Source organism: Haliotis asinina, chromosome 2 (genome assembly GCF_037392515.1).
Source record: "Haliotis asinina isolate JCU_RB_2024 chromosome 2, JCU_Hal_asi_v2, whole genome shotgun sequence".
NCBI classification, from domain to species: domain Eukaryota; kingdom Metazoa; phylum Mollusca; class Gastropoda; order Lepetellida; family Haliotidae; genus Haliotis; species Haliotis asinina.
Window position 1 is genome coordinate 32,658,349 of NC_090281.1, and position 21,235 is coordinate 32,679,583.

Genomic DNA, 21,235 nt, shown 5'->3' on the forward strand with positions numbered 1-21,235 from the left:
GCATGGGTACAAGTTTTACCTATGTACATACAAATAGTATATTTAAAAAGTTATCAGTAGATTTTCCTTCAAGAAAACATTTACAGTTCTTCTTGAGGAAGAAAATTCATATCTTACAAGTTTACCTGTGCACATACCAACAGGATATTTAAGAATTTCTAAATGTTATCAGCATAAATTCTGGCTTCAAGAATACTTCAAAACTGTTGCTTGTGAAACAAAGTCATACCTTACAAATGTACTTGTGAAACACCCAAATTATAATTTACAATGAAACAGATTCAAACATAAAGTTTACCTTTTGGAATATTTTGGGAAAGAAAACAGTCTTCTCCTGTTCAAACACCATGGAGCAACTACAAACTAAACACTTTCACTGTAACTTCTACACAACAGAAAACTACTTAAATAATACAGTACACTAAGTGAAGCAAAAGGGATTGCTAATTACAGAACTTTACATATTGTAAAACATGTAAGAACACTGGTAACAAAACTTGTTCCTTTATCTGTCTACTCAGTGTTAGTATGTTCAATACAGATGTTACATAGTTTAAGATATTTTAATAGCAAGTATTCATTACTTTACAAATTTCACTTAGAAATGTGAACAATTGTATTAAGCTGTGTGTTAATTTTATAGGAAGAATAAATACTAATTTGAGGAATGAAAATCAAACCTCACAATATTCTAACCAAGGCAAAATTTATGGATAAAATATCAAATTATAAACTGTACCTTTCTAAAACTTGTGAAATGCAGTTTGGAGAATCTAGTCCATACCTTACACTTGTCTTCTGTGGCAAGCCTTATGTACAATCTTATAGATCTAATGGTATCAATGCCCTCCAGAAAACTCTCCCAATAGGGTTGGAGTAGGAAATTCCCCTTGACTCACACCTCTCTCCAGTATATCAGGTCTGACACTTGATATTATCTTTGTACACTGTTGTCTAGGTGAGGCTATTATGCAGGGTTCATTCTAGTCTAAAGCTTTTCACAAAAGAATTCTGTTGAACATGTTACAATGTTTGAATAAGATTGGCGGACTTTTATGAGTACAGATTTGCAGTTCATTTATAAGAATAACTCTAGTAATGAAGGACAGCTATTTTGCACAAATCTGTTTTATGTGAAAAACTTAATATATATGTAACAGATATTTTTAAAGATGGATTTGAGTCTTGAACAGATTTGTTTTGTTCTTGAAACAGGGTATGTCTCAATGTGACATGTCTGAAAGACTGGGAATTGAAGGGTGACTAATCATTATTATAAACAGCCTTGTGTTTTGCATCAAAAGATGCTCATACACATACTATTTTCCCAAAACAGGTAATACATGACAAGATTCAGCACGGGTTAGAGCGCACATCCTTGACTTAATCATTTGTTTCAGTATTAGCACCTGACCCACTAAAAATAACTGGATGCCATTGGGGTCCGTAACACTGTTTATACTGTTCAACATAACGTAACAACTGATCCCCATCTATCATGTCTCTACCAGTTCACAATGTCATCACTTGTTGGCAACTTGTAGAAGACATAATAGAGAATATACAAAAAGAACAGCTTTTTTTACTAATAAATTTATGTGATCAACTTCAAATTTATACCACAGGTAGTTTAGAAGACTTATGAAGTACACATATATGGCATATATTTTATATGTTAGTGTAATGTATCCATTATAATGATAAGTTAAGTATTACAAACCTATCTTGTCCTAAATTAATGAGCTATATTTTAAACATGTATCATAGTATAAGGAAAGAAACACATGTAGGATATCTTAAACTAAACTAAAATGACAAAGTCCTTACATATTCATCAGGCATTGTGTAAATTACCATGTAACATATCTTCATACAGACTTACATCATGTCTCATAAAAGGTACATATGATATATGTAGCATATCTTTGAATAATATATCAATGACATGTATCTTATAAGGTAAGTATAATAAATTTAGCATATTTTTAAATAATTATCAGTGGCATCTATCATATAAGTAAGTATGATAAATGTAGCATATCTTTCAATAATATTTTTAAATCATGCCTCAAACAAGGTAAGTATGATAAATGTAGCATATATTTAAATAATTTATCAGTGACATATCATATAAGGTAAGCATGATAAACGTAACATATCTTTAAATAACTTATCGACGACACATATCACATAAAGTAAGTATGATAAATGTAGCATGTCTTTAAATAATTTATCAGTGACACATATCATATGAGTAAGTGTGATAAATGTAGCATATCTATGACTAATCTTTTTGTATCATGTCTAAAATAAGGTAAGTATCATATAATTATGAAGAATACAATGAGGTATGTAACAACATATGATATACACATCTTTACACACTACACATCCTGAGAGAGTAACTGTATGAAGCCATGTCTGTCTATATGTGACCCTATGGTGTTGTGTCTTGTTCCATGATTCTGCTAGAGGTGGTGGGGTAGCCTAGCAGTTACAGAATTCGCTTCTCACCCCATGTTAGATTCCCAACATGGACACAATATCTGAAGATGATTTTTTATACTGCTGGGATATTACTTAAAGTAGCATAAAACTTAAAACTCACTCAAGAATCTGCCAGATGTAGAATACACACTGTTTCCATAAAGCAGAAAACCTGGTTGGCAAACGGCTGACATTTGTCAGATAAGACAAACTAACAGTGACGGCTAATCTAAGCTGTATTGATGTTTCCCAACCAACTGATTGATCATCCGTTCAAACTTTCATGATTCATCATTCATGCTGTCCCTATGTAAGATATTACAAGCTTCCTCATGGTGATGACAGAACAATTACAACCTTCTCTCAATACATATGATCAAGTTTTCCATGACTGGCTTGTACATGATACATGAATACATGACTTAAATCTCAACAATTTAATGATGTCACTAAACATATCAAAGTTATTCAGTGCTTAAATGTCAACAATCTGAATATCTTCACTACATGTATCAAAATCTTTCCTGACTTACATACTAACAGTCTGAATACTATCAATACATATATCAAAATACTATCAATCAAAGCATTTCCTGACTTTGAAAACAACAGTCTAAATACTGTCCATCATCTCCAACCATTGTGTTTAACTGATACATTTAGAGATAAACTCTCATGTATGTTGAGAACGTCTTCTATTTCTAGACTGTAAAATCTAACAAATAAAGTGTCTTAATGGTACAGATTCTGTGTTTTCACAGAAGAGCTGACTTAAACCCAAACACTGTGCCAATGTACATAAAAATTGAAGCCAATTTCATGCTGATTACCCTTCCACCCATCTCTTACAGTTGCCGTCATGCAATAGTTTCACTACGTTGACTGAGTGAGTGAGTGGGTGAGTGAGTGAGTAGGAAGGCGGGTAGGTGGTCGGGTGAGTGAGTGGGTGGATGGGCACGTGAGTATATGAGTGAATGAGTGAGTGAGCGAGTTTTGTTTTACGCTGCTTATAGCAATATTGCAGCAATATCAAAGCATGGCAAAGGACACCAGAAATGGGCTTCTCAAAATGTACCCATGAGGGGAAAGAAACCCAGGTCTTCAGCGTGACGGGCTAAAGGTTTGAACACAAGGCTACCCGACTTGTATTTCAGAAGACAGGAAACCCATTATAGCCATAAAAGAAACATGATTTTTTTATTACCTGTTACCAATGGCTAACAGATAAAAAGGGCTATAAGTGTGTAGCATGCTAACGTGTAGCGAAGATCATTCAAGATGGACCCTTATAGGATACTGTGCAAATCCTGGGAGGTGTAGTTTTGCAAGTGTTAGGGGGTCATATATAAACCTAAAGTGTGCTTCTCACTATATATTAGGCCATCTCTTGTTTTCTCGGAATAACCGTATTTGAGGTTTTTGTTTTGGAGGGACAGGTTTTATTTTTCGTTAGTAATACCACTTCCCAGGTTTTACTTTTCGTGAGTAAGACCGCTTCCCAGGGTTTACTTTTCCTAACTTTATATGAACATCAACATTCAAATGATACACAAGTGTTAGAAATCAATTGAAAATTATCACTCAAGATTGAACTCACAATACAACAGTTTTCCAAAGAGGGATTGGAACCACAATTCTCACATCAGTAGGCAGACGCTCTACCACACAGCCACCAGGCCAACAAAGGTGGCAGGGTTAAATTATCTACTTATAGTTACTGTCATTAAATTGATTTTACCCAAGTTTCATTTATTGTTATGTAGTTTCATTAAATGATCATCTACATTGTAATTACCCATCATTGACAGTATGTGTGTTAGAGAAAACACTTCTCCTCAGTTTTGGCAGACAATGTAAAACCTTGGAGGCATGTTTTCTCCTATACATCACTGATAGTGGCATGGGTATATGACTAGAATATTGCTTAATCTCTGAATACATATTATTTTGATAGTAACAAATAAACCAAGTTTCATTGAAAAGTTGCTCCAGTCTGAACCTGGGTAAGTCTAGACTCACTTCACACAGGGCTTTAACACTGTAGGGAGGGCAAGGTAGTAGGGAAAATAATGTGGTTCAGGTACTGCCAGACAGACAAGCATACACCATGATGTTCGTAAAGATCTTCACTCATACATATAGTTATACTTGTAATGGCAGAATATCAACATTTCTTTCTTCAGCATTATTAGAGATAATATATTTCTTATGCTGGATTAGCTACTAAAACAACAAATCAATGAAATCAATCCAAAAAACATGTTAGGATGGAATAAAAACAAAAGAACAACACCCTCGAATCAAACAACATCATGACAGCCTGGAATCAAAACAACAGCACAACAGCCTGGAATCAAAACAACAGCAAGTAAGCCGGGAATCAATCACAACAGCACGACAAACTGGAATCATGACAAAATCCATGTGACATGTCTAAGCAGCTCGATGTGGTATAAACATCAATATCCACCTACCCGTTCATTCAGTCCACCAGCCCGCTGCAACAGCTCATTCTTAACCTTCTCAGCTCCAACATTCTGGGGTACAAATCCACGTTCTTCCGACTCTGTAATGGATGTTCTCCGAGAATCCCCTCCAACCCCCCTGTCCGACCGCCCTGCTGCCCAGCTCTCCGAGACACTGGTTGGTGTTCGGTTGTCACGCAAGCTGAGACTATCTGGAAAGGATATAACACGAGTATGTTCATTGTTTGAATACTTGATAACTCAAATCTACTGGCTAGACAAATTGTTATTTACCTTAATACTCCCCAGGTAGAATACCTCTATTGTCACTGTTTATCAGTGTATAGCTGCAACATTTACCCATGTATAGCTGCAATGTTAACCCATAAGCTATCAAACCCAGAGGACTGATTATTCATCCACCACTCCATTCAACAAAGTCAGTCCCTAATGGGTTAATGCAGTGACATGTGTATACAGAAATGCTTTGTTGTATATCATTACAGAGCTAGTCCAGCAAGGCATTGATAGATATATCTTTCCTTTCTCTCCATGAATGATATACACCAACAAACATACATTAGGGTTGTAAGGCAGTACAAGCTGTAAACTCACTTAAAGTTGTATCACACATTTAGGAGTGGTATTAATCCACAGTCAAATAGACAGATCTATAAATTTATTGCGTACCATTAAATATACCCAGTCATCTAAATCTCTAATTTTTAACATATGAAGAGCATATTCTATGCTTGCATCATAAATGAAGCATTTTGAAAGGTATAACTTTCAACTTGACTTTACCTATCACTATGAGTCGTTTTTCAGAGGCTATTAAAGGGCGATAATGCTCCACAATTTGGCACTCATTTCCTGTTCCAATGGTGAAAACAGAGACGATAAAATAAACTCTGGCGACAATGAGTAACTGAGATTGCATTACAGGTTGAGGTTATGTGGGTGTGGTTATAATGGTTAGGTTACGTAAGTTTATTTAAGTAGGTGAGATCAAGTAGGTGAGGTCGTGCATCGACAAGGTTACATTAGTGTGGTGATTATGACCAAATTTTGTAAGTGATTTCGGATTTGTTGGCATTGTACTTCCTGTGGTACATGGTCAATGCTGTGACTGAACAATGGGTTGAAAACAAAACATTTATTTTTTATTATTCACAAGAAAATACTTTTTAGGTTGTTTTTTACCAATATTCACTTCATAAATTGCCAAAAGTACAATACTTTGAGTATTCTGAAGGAATATTACTTTGGAAATTTCAGTTTATTTTTCTTTCTTCATGCTTTTAGGTTTTCAGAGGACAAAAATCCCTAAAACCAGAAACAGAACTGGTCTGGCCTTATCAATATTAATGCCTCTCCATCTACGATGCTATGTTTCTTCAAAAAGAGAAATGTTTCTTAGAAAAAGAAAATACTGCATGACTTTGATGGCTTATTCTACTCAGGACACTAAACTTCAGCATATATATAACAGTATAAGCAAGACCTATCTTTTTCTTCAGGTTTCAAAATTCAACAGCAGCATCTCAAAGATACTAAAAAATGGACAGTAGGATACAGTAATCAAAGATCCGAAATTTTTATGTTGCAACCTTGAATCTGTTTCCTGGTGTCTACTGTCTCACTAAACATCTAACAACATGTTTCATCTCATATCTCAAATTCAAGACAAAAACATAAAAACAAACTACCTCACTACCTCAAACCTTGGACCTGGTCTCAGCTTTGACTGTGCTACATAATTTTATACCCTTATCTCAAAGGTGGAGTCTGTTTTCTTGAAACTAGTACCTGTCCCTCTGATTAATGGTAAGGCTATATGCTTTAAACCTATTCATACCCTGAAAATAATACTGAATTGCTTGAAGAGATCCAGTTTGGGTTCAATACTGACAAAAGGCTATTTGTCAAGTATCTCCCAACATCAATGAATACACAAACACCTGGTCCCGTGCCAAAATTGATCCGTAAATATGGGGTAGTGTCATCAAACGTTGTCTGGCATGGCCTAGACTGACACTCTCCCAGCAAGTCAAACAAACTGATAGTCACAAGCCTGTTCACCTGACCCGAGATCAAGAGGAAATGCAGAGTACTGTAAAACTTGCAAGAGTGCTATAAAACCTGCAGTGTATATTCATGTAAACATCTTTATGTAACAATCAAGCAAGCCAAATCATGCTTCAAAAAAGAGTGCTTCGGAAAATGTGGCACTTCACCAAGCCAAGGGGGGTTCAAATTTTGGATGGAGAAAGAAAAGGATTGACATTGCAACTAAAGGGAAGTGGGGTAGCCTTATGGTATGAACATTCACTCAATATGCCAAAGACCCAGGTTTGATTCCCCATGTGAGTACAATGTCTCCATTTAATGTCTCCCTCGCTGTGATGTTGCTGGAATATGTGAAAAATGGCGTAAAACTAAACTCACCCTCACCAACAAAATATTATGCATTTTCCCTGAAAAGTTAACATTATTTACCAGTTTCTATACATAAACCTTTTTAAAACAAATCATATTGCAGCATGGTGACACTCCCATTCCATTTTACAACTGACACATTTAACCCTTTCATGTTTGGAGAGCTACGCAATACTGACTCTTTCGAGTCACCATGGCAACCACCATCCAGGAATGTCTACAGATAATCATATCTGCTGTTAGTAAATATCTGGATTCTGTAGCAATTAAATATGTAAGTATATCTGAGATTACTGAGATTTCTGTTTCAGCTGATATTGCTAAAGGACATGGAATCCAAAGTTTATATTTAACATAATGCTTTGTTGTGTAAATGATTTTTACAATTAGTTACGTGTAACCTTTAATATCTTGATAAGAATGAAAAATGATCTATCAGTTTATACATATTTCAGAGAGACAGTCCTTGAAAAAAAGCTACCTGTGTACAAAAAACATGCACCAGCAGTTTCATCTGTGATATCAGAACACTTTCAAACATGTATTGACAAGGAGGCCAGGACAGACAGAGTTGTCTACCCTGATTCACTCTCCACTGTTTGACCATGGATTGACTGTAGGGCAACATTACCTCAGAAAAATATATTTTCACCTAGTGCTTGATCCACACAGGCTTACGAGCTATCCTTACATTTATGGTATATCATTGGTTTCTGAATATTGTGATACTATGAAAACGTTGTACATCAAGGACATGATTGTCAGAAAGCTACAAGTGGGTGAAAGTCATAAAATGAACTACACCCCCATCATGTTGATATGTTATGGCTTTTTTAAATGTGTGATCTCCACCACCCTGGTCTTTCCTCTACAACAGTGAGTGAGTTAGTTGAATTTTATGTGCTTTGGGCAAATTATTCCAGCCATATCACGCTCTTCATCTACATCAGAATCAAACTCGATTATAAAACTAAAATACAGTACTTAAAAACATTCTTTATTGTTAGACACATTGTTTCAGAAAAAATTCTTACTCTTTCCACTGAACAGACAAGAATTTACTCTGAAATGTTATGTCTAACAAGCAAAAATTTGACATCCCAAAATATCTTTGACTGACATATTTACGTTTTGTTGTAAATGAAGTTTGTTTTATGCAATTCAAATAAATCATACTGTAATTTGCAAGGACCAAATCAACATTCAATTATATCCGGCAGTTTGTATAAGTGTGTTCATTTCGAATGTAGTTTTCTGTACCGGCAAAGCAGCATTCATCTAAACTCACTCATTCATGCTCTCACTTCCTCACTCACACAATGACTCACCCACTCATTTACAGCAATACAGGTTAGGGTATACCAATGTCGTAAGAGGCGACTGATGTGATCGGATGGTCAGACTCACCATTCAATTGCATAGATGAATGTCCATGGTGCTCATACTGGATTGTCTCATCCAGATTCGATTATTTACAAATAGTTGGAATACCTCTATATGTGCAACATTAAAAAACAACAAACACACAAAACAAAATACACCACAACACATTACCATCATCATATTCCCGACTGTGGCTGACCTCCTGTATTGAGTAGAGTCTGTGGAAGATCGGGAACAGACGAGTCTTGGTGTAGGTGATGGTCTGTGTCATGATAACAAGCAACTCACACTGGGGAACTTACCAACCCACATACAGATTATACACCTCTCACACACAATCTCAGGAGATGGTCGGTGGTCCATAGACAACCAAGTTAAACCAGCACACATACTGAGATGACAGCTTAGAGTGGTTCTGACTTCCTCGGTCAGATCAAGACATGATGACATCAATAGAGTTGTGTTACAAATCCGTTTCCTTTAAATCTGTGGACATTTATTCACGATTGTCTTTGATCATCAGGAAACACTGGGGCCTTTATAAACTTCTAAAAATTTCCTGAATTCCTGATAATCACAACAAATGTCCATCATCCCTGTAATGGCTGCCCTGGAACCTTAACATCCTGATACAAAGCTAGATCCACGGTCAGTGTGACAAGATTCCACCACTCATAAACTCATATCCTCCTTCAGTATGCTCCAAAATAAGACAGGAATTATGCTAATAGTCCACCTGTAACGCACTGAATCCATGCACAGCACATGCTCTAAGCACATGTCTGAGAGGAGATGAGAGAAATTACACAGAGAAAGCAAGTCAGAACTGGAAGGTCGTGAGTTGGATCTTAAACGATGACCACGATTCAAAGTCTGTGAGATAATAGAGCAGAGAGCTCCAGTCTCCAGTGGGCTTATCATCAAATGTTCTCTCCCCCGAGTGGGATGTTTTTGCTAAGGGAAAATTGTGTTCAGAATCTGGTCATGCTTCAAATTTGAAAACACTTGACTCAACAGTGACAACATGTAAACACAAATAGGACTTGGAAAATAGAAAACAAGGGAGCTTATAAAATTCTTAAGATTAGCTGAAGATGCAAACAGCCATTGTTTCTTATGCTTGCACATTTCTTTGGTGAGGATAATCCCTGAACATGAAGTGAACCAAACACACTAGAAGTAGAACTTCCCTGAAGCTGCAGGAATCTGGACACGAAACAGGAACACTCCTCTTCCAACAGGCATACGTTCCACACTGTTGTGGGCTGTCAATCTCACTATCATTTCCTTCTCTTCATGTTTCACCACTTCAGCTCCACATGCAAGTGACTGGACTCAGTTTACTAAATGTTACACGACCATCTGATGGTAGCGATTCCATCCGGTGTATCAGGTGAAATAAACATGAAACTTTTATGAAATGAACACACAGTATTAGTGAAGACACCAGGTGTTCACAGAGATGGAACACTTGTCTTGTCCTGCCAGTCGCATCACCTGTTCATCAGCAAGAGTGCTGGATTTATGACACTGAGCACAATTCTTCAAATAAGCATGCCATGCCAACTTTTACATTTTGTTTTTTGTGTGTTATTAAGCTTTAGAAAACTATCACAAACATCACTAATAAGTTTGGCAATGTTTATAACTTGACATCTTTCAAACATTTACCATTTTGAATACCAGTTCCTTTGAGTACCTCATCACATAAGAAAATCAAAAGGCCAAGAATGTTTCAATAAATTCTGAGGTTGATTTATGTGATATTCATAGTACTTTCAAACTAATTCTTCCACAAATTCCAGAGCCTGACATCCAATCACATGAGGAAATGGACATCAGCACATTCCAAATATCCAGTTTTCCCATTATTCAGAATTCAGTAGCTGTCCATCACCATTAAAGCCTGAACAGCACCTACGTCCATTCAGTCAACAGCAAAACAAGTTCCGAATCCAAGACTGAATCATCCTGTTCTCAAACCACATTCTTGCACTGAACCAATCGTCCACATAACTCCTTCCACTGCTCCTGACACAATAACACCAAGTGTCTCAAGCTTGTCCTGACAACTCTTCAGCACACCCTGTTGTGAGTGTGCGGAGTGTGTATGTAACACAATGTTCCAATATACCATGTTATTGAACCAGATCAGAGAGCTGATATTACACCTTAATCTTGGTTATATACACATCGGTGGGTCTCACATAATCAGGATAATCCTATACCCTTTTCCAGAGATCGAATGACTGGAGGCATCAGCTTCATCTTTAATGAAGCCATTCAGGTAGCCTGACTCACAGACCAGAACAGACTATTGTCTCAGTCAAGCTCTAATAGGTCTCTATTGTCCATGAACCACATGACTGGCATATCTGTTCTACCTGAGCTACAAGTGCAGCTGTATTTTCATTAACGATTTTTGGTAATCCAGTTTATTGATATATTCTAATCTATTGACAAGCTCATCAGTGCATATCAAAAATGAAATCAATTTTTCAATGGTAGCAAAATGTTTCAGTCAATTGGATCTGTCTGGAAAAAAGAGAATCCAAATTGATTCAAAGTGTAACATGTTAAGTGTCTCTCTCTTTTAGCAATATTCCTGCAATATCGCAACAGGGGACAATAAATGGGCTTCACACATTTTGCCTATGTGGGGAAATGAACCCGAAGGTCCTTGGTGTGATGTGCAGACACTTTAACCACTAGGCTACCTCACTTCCCCTAATTTGGATACAAATTCTGTTAAACAAATCCATAAGCTTGCGCTCATTAAATAGTGATAATCAAGATGATACTCACTGGTTACCAAGATGCTTATCTTGCCTCATCAGTCACAAACAAAAGCAGAGGCAAGTCAGTTACACACCTAAAATATCAGCCATTCCCAATCCCTTTGGCACACAGTGACATGCAAACAGCCAAATGTCCATCTTTCACAAGGTACAGAGTGATGAAAATCCTTTCTTAATACAGATCTGAACAGACATTTATTCCAATACTGGATTTTTTTCGATTCAGTGATCACAAGACAAGACATGAAAAGGCGAAAAAGGCATGTCAAACTCATTGTCAAGAATGTCATGGCAGTATCTCAACCCATTCAAGAAGCAGTTAGTCTAATTCATATGTCTGCAATTTAACTGGTTACAATCATAAAACAAAAAAAAACATAATACCTTTGTGTCCACTTGAATCCTGTTTTGTCATTGAATCTATATGCTGTGAGGAGAAGTGAACCCATTTCTTTCATTATAGTCTGTTTCACATTGTAAACCCTAAAACCTAATTATCTGCTTGAGAATTATCAAATTGCAAGATTAACTGATTATTGAGTTTATGGAGTTGATAGGACAGGGCATTGTGCTGGGAGAGGCTTTCTGGCTTGTGTGTTCAAGATCTCAGCCCAACCTCACAGCTGAGTGCTTATGTCAAGGAGCATTGTCACTCACTGAATACCTGGGATAATACATTGGGGCAGCCATTTTGATTTTTGCCAATGGCAACAAGTTCATGTCATTTGAAATAAGAATTTTGTTTTGGTTTTTCCACTTTACAGATAAATTTATTCCAAATAATATTTGATTGGCATTCTACAAGCTGCTGAGACAATAACAAAGCACAGGATTTGAGGCGGATAACAAATTCTTGCTAAATGTATGGAAGTTTTTATCTATAAAGTTGTATGCTTCATTACTGATTTTTCTCTTCTTTTCTTTTTTATCCTGTTTATCATGTTTGTTTGTTTGTTCAGTGTTTTGTTATCTACTTGATTCTGGAACAAAAAGTGTGTGGCTGTTGCTTTAAACACTATTCTTGGCATATCATTAAATGGATGAAGAAGAAGTAAGAGAGTTTCTTCTTAAGCTGCACTCATCAATATTCCAGATATATTGGCAAATATGACAAACTAGTGATCAACAAAATGAGCAAAGATCTAACCAAGTGGGTTACGATGACATGTGTCAACCAAGTCAGCGAGCATTCAAACTTCCCATTATCAAATGAATCCTCAGCTCTGTTGACAAGCAAGGGTAATTGAAGACCAATTCTAGCCTGGATCTTCACAGATCTGATGCTAGTAGAGAAGCTGGTTTTAGATGCTAACCACTGAATCAGATGGTTGCCAAACAGAGAAGCCAAGGTCCTCTTCAACAGTTGTATAGAACGGAGCTCATGATTTTTATCACTGGATTGTCTTGTCACGACTATATACAGAACACTGCCACATAACTGGAACACTCACTGGCAGTAAACAAGAATTAAAAACTGTCAGTGAAAATCAGGGAATAAACACTTTAACTGTCATCACTGTATAAGGGTATATGAAATCAATGAACATTTTCGCAACATGGTTTTATTTTCAACAATGTCATTTCATCAAAAGGCAGACAAGGGTGGATTTGTGCTGCTCAAGTTTTTCCCCAAACCCATCAATTTATTTAAATACTGTCATAAAAACAAGTCTGTGTTAATGATATTGCTGTACTTAAAGTTCACAACCTTTTTGCTCTGTATGAAGAATAGAATATGGTATAAGTCCTTAGTAAGTTCTGACTCTGGTATATCAACAACATGGAAGTGACCACCCATGAGTGAAACCAAGCTAGATAGCTACTTCATGGAAATAATCATCTGAACTCAGTAAACATGAGGTTGAAATCATGAGCACCAACTCAGTTGCTGCTAGATTAAACACAAAATAGCTCCAACTACATCATAGAAACCTGAAAATGACCTAATCTCAATCAGGCAAACTGGCGGTTGATATCATGATCACCAACACAAGAATGGCATGATGTCACCCGACTGAGGTGAGTCTCATGTTACATCAAGGGTACTGAGGATCTGTTGTTGCTAATAACAAACATTTGTACTCACCAGGCTGAGGGCTGAAGTGTCCAGCGATCCCTGGTGCAGGAGAGTTTGAGAGCACACCATGTGCTGCACTGCCCATCTGTATAACCTGAGGGTGCTGAGCCACTGTTAAGGTCCCAGTTTGAATCTGGTTTGGTGTCGGGGAATCTGAATGAAGTGTTATCTTTGCTCCAAGCCTCATCTGATCAATGGTCAGCTCTGCCATAGCATACTTGGACAACAGACTGTCATAGTCCTTCTGCAACTGTTGGACCAGCTCTGTAGCCTGTTTCCGTTTTAAGTGTTCCTGTTTGAGTTTTACAGTCAACTCTCCTTGCGATCTGTCACCTTCACCCTCAATCCCATCATCCACTCCAGATCGGGACAAGTCAGACATGGACAAATGTGTGGGTTTTATTGGCCCATGTCTGTTTGAGATGTTGGTTGTGCTCTTGCTCTTCATCCTGAAGCTTTGGTTCTCCTCAACAGGTTTCGGTAGGAGTCGTTTTGGCATTTTTTCATTTGAAGATCTAGGAGTTTTGTTACCTTCAAAGAAACTTTCTTCTGATCGAGCTTTTGACAGCTGTTTGGAAGAACTGGACTGGTTTGCTCTTGAGGAAGGTGCTTCTGAAACTGTTGATCTGTGACTGGCTACTGATGAAGGTCGGGACTTTGTTTGATGGTTGGCAGACTCAGGTCGCATCTGAAGCTGTTCTCTCTCTTCCTTCTTCACAGGAGAGTCTGGCTCTTCATGTATTACAGAGTTCTGATTAAACCCGAGTCGTGAGATGTCTGTCAGAGACATAGAGCTTTGATGAAGATCATCCCTGTAAGGAGTTTGAGACCTGCTGCTGTATACACTACCACGGCTTGTAGGCCGACTGCTGTGCGGAGAGTATGGTGCAGGAGACACATTTTGACTTAAGTTTGGCATGTGGGCTTCTGATCCCATGCGACTTGTGATAAAGAAGATCTCATCATCATCTCCACTCCGGTGGAATATTCCTGACGTGTCACCAACTCTATGAAATAGACCAGTTGCATCAACCACCCTTTGATTCCCGTATTCAAACTTCCCATTATCAAATGAATCCTCAGCTCGGTTGACATTGTACAGCATCAGGGCCTCCTCTGGAGAGACTTCTGGGAAGGAATGGCTGCTGAGGGTCTGCTCTGAGGCAACAGAATTTGGACGGAATCTGTTCTCTATCCCATTTGTGAAATCCTGTGACCTATTTGCCTGTTCTTGAATCTGTCTCTCATTTTCTTTTCTGAAAAAATCAGCTATAGTGTCCGTCTGAGCTGTATCATCAAATATATTCTCTCTGGACAGATGCGCCTCTACCTGTTCAAATTCTTGTACTGAGTCTTTGGTATTGGACAAATCAGCACCGTCCACTAACACACCAAGGTCACGCAGCTGCTGATAATACTCTTCCGTGAACAGTTCACTGTTTTCTCCTTTTGATTTGTTAGCACTTTGATTGTGTTCAATATGTTGTACACCCTGGGGCTTCTCTAGCGAGCTTCTGTTGCTGATGATACCAGCAGACGTATTGCCCCGGCTTCCATCTTGAAAATCCTGATCAAAACTGTTGACGGATTCTCGATCAAAGCTCAGGTCATCTTTGGAGGCTTCAAGCTCACTGATATTCACACTTTGGTCGACATCAAATATTCGTGAGTCATCATCAAAACTTGTCTGTAGCTGTCTTAATGTGGATGTGCTTGACTGTTTGTCACCTCCGAACCCTGAGTCAGTCCAGTGACCTGTGTTCTTGTAGAGGTCAAGGTCATCTCTCACAATACCATCATTGTCTATCAGAAAGCCCCCAGTGCCTACAACAAAAGATATCAGTGCATAGAAAACATTGTTTTAATGCATCACAGAAACATAGTCTATGGTGGAATAGCTGCTCTTAATCAATACTAAAGTTAGTCAAGTTAATACAAATTTTAAAAGTTAATCATATATCTTGCCTGTTTTCATCCAGCTGTCCCATGTTTCCCAACTGAACATTACATAAATCCTAATTTCCTTTTGGGCAGTACTAGCTGACGTCAGACCAATCCTATTTCATGTTTTAACAATTTTTGTCCTCAGAACACCTAAAGGCAGAGGGAAAAAATATCAGTCAAAGCAAAAACCCATGTGACCTTCACAAAGGAATTGTTTTTCCAATTCACACTCGTAGAAATGCTTGAAGCACAGATTTTTAACCAAAATATTGTTTGATAATTCAGTTTAAAGTCTCTGAGATTATGGTGTTTTAATGTAAAAAAACTGCCTTGCGTAGTTGAAGTCTTGCTTCCATATATCATAACATTAGGATTTTTTTTCCAAACATGTACTTTTTTGTTATTTGGATAAAAATACTTCTAGCAGATTCGTGAAACAAGAAATAAAATTGGCATAGTCTAACTAGTCCATCCAAAGTAACTTCTCTGGGTGGCATTTTAGAAATGATGAAGAACAATAATGACAAATATCAAAAGTAACCATTGCTTTATTCACTGACACAACAAAATCTCAAATACAGTCACACCACAAAGCAAACAGACAGCAAGGTCATCTCCAGAATCTGCCCACTTGTTAATGTAACAGATATATCTGTAACACATACACATTACCTTACAACCAAGAACAGTGTCCAACACTGTTGGCCAAGCAAGTCAGTCCATTACAACAGTTAACACCCTTCCTATTGTCCACTATGGTCCATTCGCGTACACACCTCTCTCCCAGACAAGCTGGTCAGTGTGTTACTATAGTTAACACCCTTCCTATTGTCTACTATAGTCCATTCTGTTTTTCAGGATCAGTCTAACCCCACCCAGTCTTGATCAATATTTACTTACTTGAGAGTTATCAAAGTCTCCTGTAGAAGCATGTCAGAATTTTTGTCACAGATTTAATAATGTCTATTGTAATTTGATCACTTGAGTAGACATAAAATGATTCCCATTTCCTAATCAAGTGAGTGAGTGAGTGAGAGTGAGTGAGTGAGAGTGAGTGAGTGAGTGAGTGAGTGAGCGAGTGAGTGAGTCTCTTTTGGTTTATCACCACCATAGTGATCTATGTCATGAACACTTGAAATAATTGTTTGTTTGCAGTGTAACTCCACACTCAGCAGTATTCCAGCTATATGTGAGCAGTCATCAGCATTGAGCTATCATTTTGGTATATAAAGACGTGTTAAACAAGTCACTGAGTCTGATATAGCTGGGATATTGTTGAAAGTGGAGTGAGTGAGTGAGTGAGTGAGTGAGTGAGTGAGTGAGTTTTACTCCAGTTTTAGTAATATTCTGGCAATATTAAGGCGGGGACAACCAGAAATTGGCTTAACACATCATACCCATGTGGGAAATCGATTCGAGGTCTTCAACTTAACGAGCAGATGCTTTAACAACCAGGCTACCCCACCACCCAATCTACTCATGACCTGTCACAGACATTTAACAGTAAACTTATATATTTATCCCTTCTGCGACCATAATTGTTATTCTCTTTTTTTTTTAATTTTTGAAAATAATTTTTAAAAAATGATAAAGCAGGTGATCATCAGTCATCCAGCTGCTATGGGGAGTTACCAAATAACTGACAATTTATGAATTGATTGGAACAAGTCATAACCCAAATATCACCTGAGTCACTGTACTGTATACACATCGATCAGCCTTGAACGCAAACATGACACGGACATGGTAAATGTAAATATGGCTTACCTTTCATGATTGCAAATTCACACACCCATGTTGTCACCCAGAGGAAATAGACAATGTGAAAATTATAAAGTTTGATAAATTTGACATGGGTGTTCTAAAAGAAAACACAGAAGTAACCTGATCACTCATACGCCAATATCAAAATGAGTTCAGGTTTATGCCGCTTTTCACAATATTCCTACAATATCATGGCAGGGAGCACCAGAAATGGGTGTCACGCATTGTACCCATGTGGGGAACGGAACAACTTATCAGACAGTCTTGATGCAGATTAATATTGACAGGTTTAGGAAAATCACTACACTTCCTCTTCTACTCAAACATAATATTCCATGTTTGATAGGAATACCAAGCTGTTTCATACTGCAGTGTAACCAATGAAAAGTGTTTGTGAAACACTGTGTTTATTTCAAATTAACATTAAATGATTCTGAATGTCCTTCTGTTTCATGACAGTGTCACCAATAATCTTTGACCAAACAGGATTGGAATTTGTGAGAGAGCAAATGAGTTTGGTTTTACACAGCTTTGAGTTCCAGCTATATTCCCGAAAATATCCCAGATGGGGACACGGAAATGGGCTTCACACACTGTGCCCATGTGGGGAATCAAACCAGTGTCTTTGGGGTTGCAAACCTGGATCACAAGCAAATGCTTTCACTGATACCCCACCATTGATGAAGCAGTGGGGCTACCCCACCATTCATTAAGTGGCTTTCCCCAAAGTGGTAAAATACTATAAAAAAGTTCACACCGCATCTGATTACACTGAGACTCTCATTTATTTCCTCACTCAAATACACACACCCACTCTCTTACTCACTCACTCTGGACAAGTTCGCTGCAAAGTCTTCACCAAGGTAGAATTGATCTTCATTAACCTATGCGTGTTGTAAGAGGCAACTAACAGGATCTGGTGATCAGGCTTGCTGACTTGGTTTACATGTCATCACATACCAGTTGCATAGATTGATGCTCATGCTGTTAATCCCTGGATTGTCTAGTCCAAACTCTATAGTATTTACAGATAGCTGTAACAGCTGTATTATTGCTGAGTGTGGTGTCAAGAAGAACCAAACTAAACCTCCAAAGAGGCCAGAAAACAGAAACAGAGCATATTCCAACTATATACACCACCTACAATTCAGTCATAAACTAACAATGTACCTAACATCACCATTATCAGCGGCTGTAAATGACAAGCACTTAAACTGCCCAATAAAACAAAGAGTGCAGCACGGTGACCAATCTCCTTCACAGAGTCCCGTAATTACATACTCCCTGATATCAGGTAGGTGAACAGGCTGAGTGCTCTCCAAACACCATCAAGGTTTGATTAGTGAGGGAGTCAGGATTTCAACCTACTTCTAAAATTAAACTTTTTGAATGGCACTCTCTTTTGAGAATTACCAGACCCAGTTGTCTTGCTGAAATTGTGGGGAGTGTACAACACTGATAAAGTCTGTCTGTCTGTCTGTCTGTCTGTCTGTCTGTCTGTCTGTCCTAAGATCACTGCAGTCCCCTGAGATCACTGAGCTTCCAGATCACTGTCTGTCTGTCTGTCTGTCTGTCTGTCTGTCTGTCTGTCTGTCTGTCTGTCTGTCTGTCCTGGGATCACTGAGCTTCCAGTTTACAATGGATGTGCCACTAGTACTTATCAAGTATGTGGTAAGTGGTGGTTTCTATGCCCCCACGCATAATGTTACAACAAAGTATCTTTGACTGTGTTTTGGTTTGACAAGATCAGGGATTGAACCACCAGCCTTCAGCTCTCCGGTCAGACACTCAGTCTACTACACCTGTGAGAAAGTAATTTAGAGTCTGTAAACCACAAATCACAAGTTTGGCACACGTCGAGATGGTTACCATGGCAACCACGCCGTTACCATAGTGACACTGGAATCATCAGAGGAAGTTACAAGAGTATCAAAAGATTTGCACAGATCAAGATGATTTAACCATAGTGACACACGTACCACAGGCAACAAACCAATGAAAACATTCTGGACAAATCTAGGACTGAAACCGCTAAGGGAGATAACTCTGGGTTTACTCTTAAAAATCTCCACATAATGTTCAAAACCATAACAAAAACTGAATGGTTGTTCAAAAAGTGAAAATACCTGTAAACTGTGACTTATCCCTCCATGGCCTTTTCCCAGTTCTTTCGAATCCCTTTATTACTCTGCACTATTTTCAAGATAGGCACACGCATATGTGAACTTTATCACTTCTTTCATCAACATTCTTGACAGTGTTTATCACAAAAGTTCTGCCTACGCTCCCTGGGTGGTCTTTAAACCAATCTGACTGACTTTCTAATTAACGTCATTTCTTCACACAAATTCAGGGAACATGTCAAAACCTTGACAAGGACATTTTTGCTATTTTCAGAACAGAGCATAAAGTTTGGATTTAGTTACATAGCATTAACACTGAGAAAAGATTTAATCACATTCACAATAGCACAAAAAATTAATAAAACAAAACAAAATATTATGTGATGCTAAAATGATTTCATGTACATAATTCAAGTCCATCCTCTGAAACAGGTTGACACTGCTCTTCATTAAGCTGCTTAGGACACAACAAATACATTCAGCCTTGTGGTTTAAGTATTCGCTTGTCATGCTGAAAACCCATGTTCAATTCCCCACATGGGTACAATGTGTAGAGACCATTTCTGGTGTTCCCTGCCTTGATATTGCTTGAACATTGCTAAAAGTGGCGTAAAACTCACTCACTCACTCACTCACTCACTCACTCACTCACTCACTCACTCACTCACTCACTCACTCACTTCACTTTCAACAATATCCCAGCTATATCAGACTCAGTGACTTGTTTAACACATGTCTTCATATACCAAAAGGATAGCTCAATGCTGATGACTGCTGACATATAGCTGGAATACTGCTGAGTGTGGAGTTAAACAGCAAACAAACAATTATTTCAAGTGTTCATGACATAGATCACTATGGTGGTGATAAACCAGAAACTGGGATTCAAACCCACATTGAACCCAAAGGATATAAACCTTCATAACAGAGCCAATGGGGCTCCCTCACGAAGAAACTAATGCTGTAAAATCATGTTTGTTCATAATGTAGAACGTTTGATTAATTAGTACCATTCATATGATTCTTAAAAGTCTTTCGTCTCAATCCCTAAACCACAAGAGTATATGTCAGTATGGCAAACTAAACACATTTAAAAATACATTTTTCCCTCATTTTGAAACATTTTCCCCTCATTATGACATTTTGAATTTTTACTATTGTTTTTCCCTAATTGTGATAGTTATTTAATGACATTTAAAATTTACGAAATTGTTTTTCACTTTGTGAAACACATTGAAAGGTACTTTAAATTTTGAAAAAATGTTTATCAGTAATTGTGAAACTTACTTAATGACATATTAAATTTTTAAAAGCATTTTTCACTATCTTTGTAATTTATTGAATGATATTTTCAAGTGTAAAACTCTTTAACCAACAAATCAATTAATTTATGATCTCAGTTGAGTTACTCACCTAAGAAATCAATTTTAAATGCTCTTGGCTGAAAAAAGTATGTAACTGACCTGGGTTTATGTGAGTGCCAATAGTACTATATTTCTTTGTCACAGTGGTGCACATTTGTTCAATGAGAAAGGAAATATGTAAGAGTTATCTCCCTTCCATTGTAAGTCACTCCATTCACCACATACTTTACCTACATTGTGGAAAGACATTTCAGCAGATTATACTGAGTTATTTTTAACTTTTAATTTGGTCTGTTGAGTTACTCAACAAATCAGAAATGGATGTTCAAGCTCTTTTCTCACAATTTTAATCAAAACAAATTTGTGAATTTGTCTATCCACAAAGATGTGA

The 21,235-nt window shown here is 37.6% G+C and overlaps 1 protein-coding gene across 1 annotated transcript in view; it reads right to left on the minus strand.

Annotated features, from left to right (window-relative positions):
* The window catches only part of LOC137273624 (serine-rich adhesin for platelets-like), a 77,266-nt gene that overhangs the window by 17,682 nt on the left and 38,349 nt on the right, over positions 1-21,235 (minus strand). Inside the window, exons 3-4 of the mRNA XM_067806383.1 lie at positions 13,659-15,473; positions 4,962-5,164 (exon numbers count right to left, since the gene is read on the minus strand). Of these exons, the coding sequence (XP_067662484.1) occupies positions 4,962-5,164; positions 13,659-15,473 (2,018 nt within the window). The remainder of the gene's footprint in view (positions 1-4,961; positions 5,165-13,658; positions 15,474-21,235) is intronic.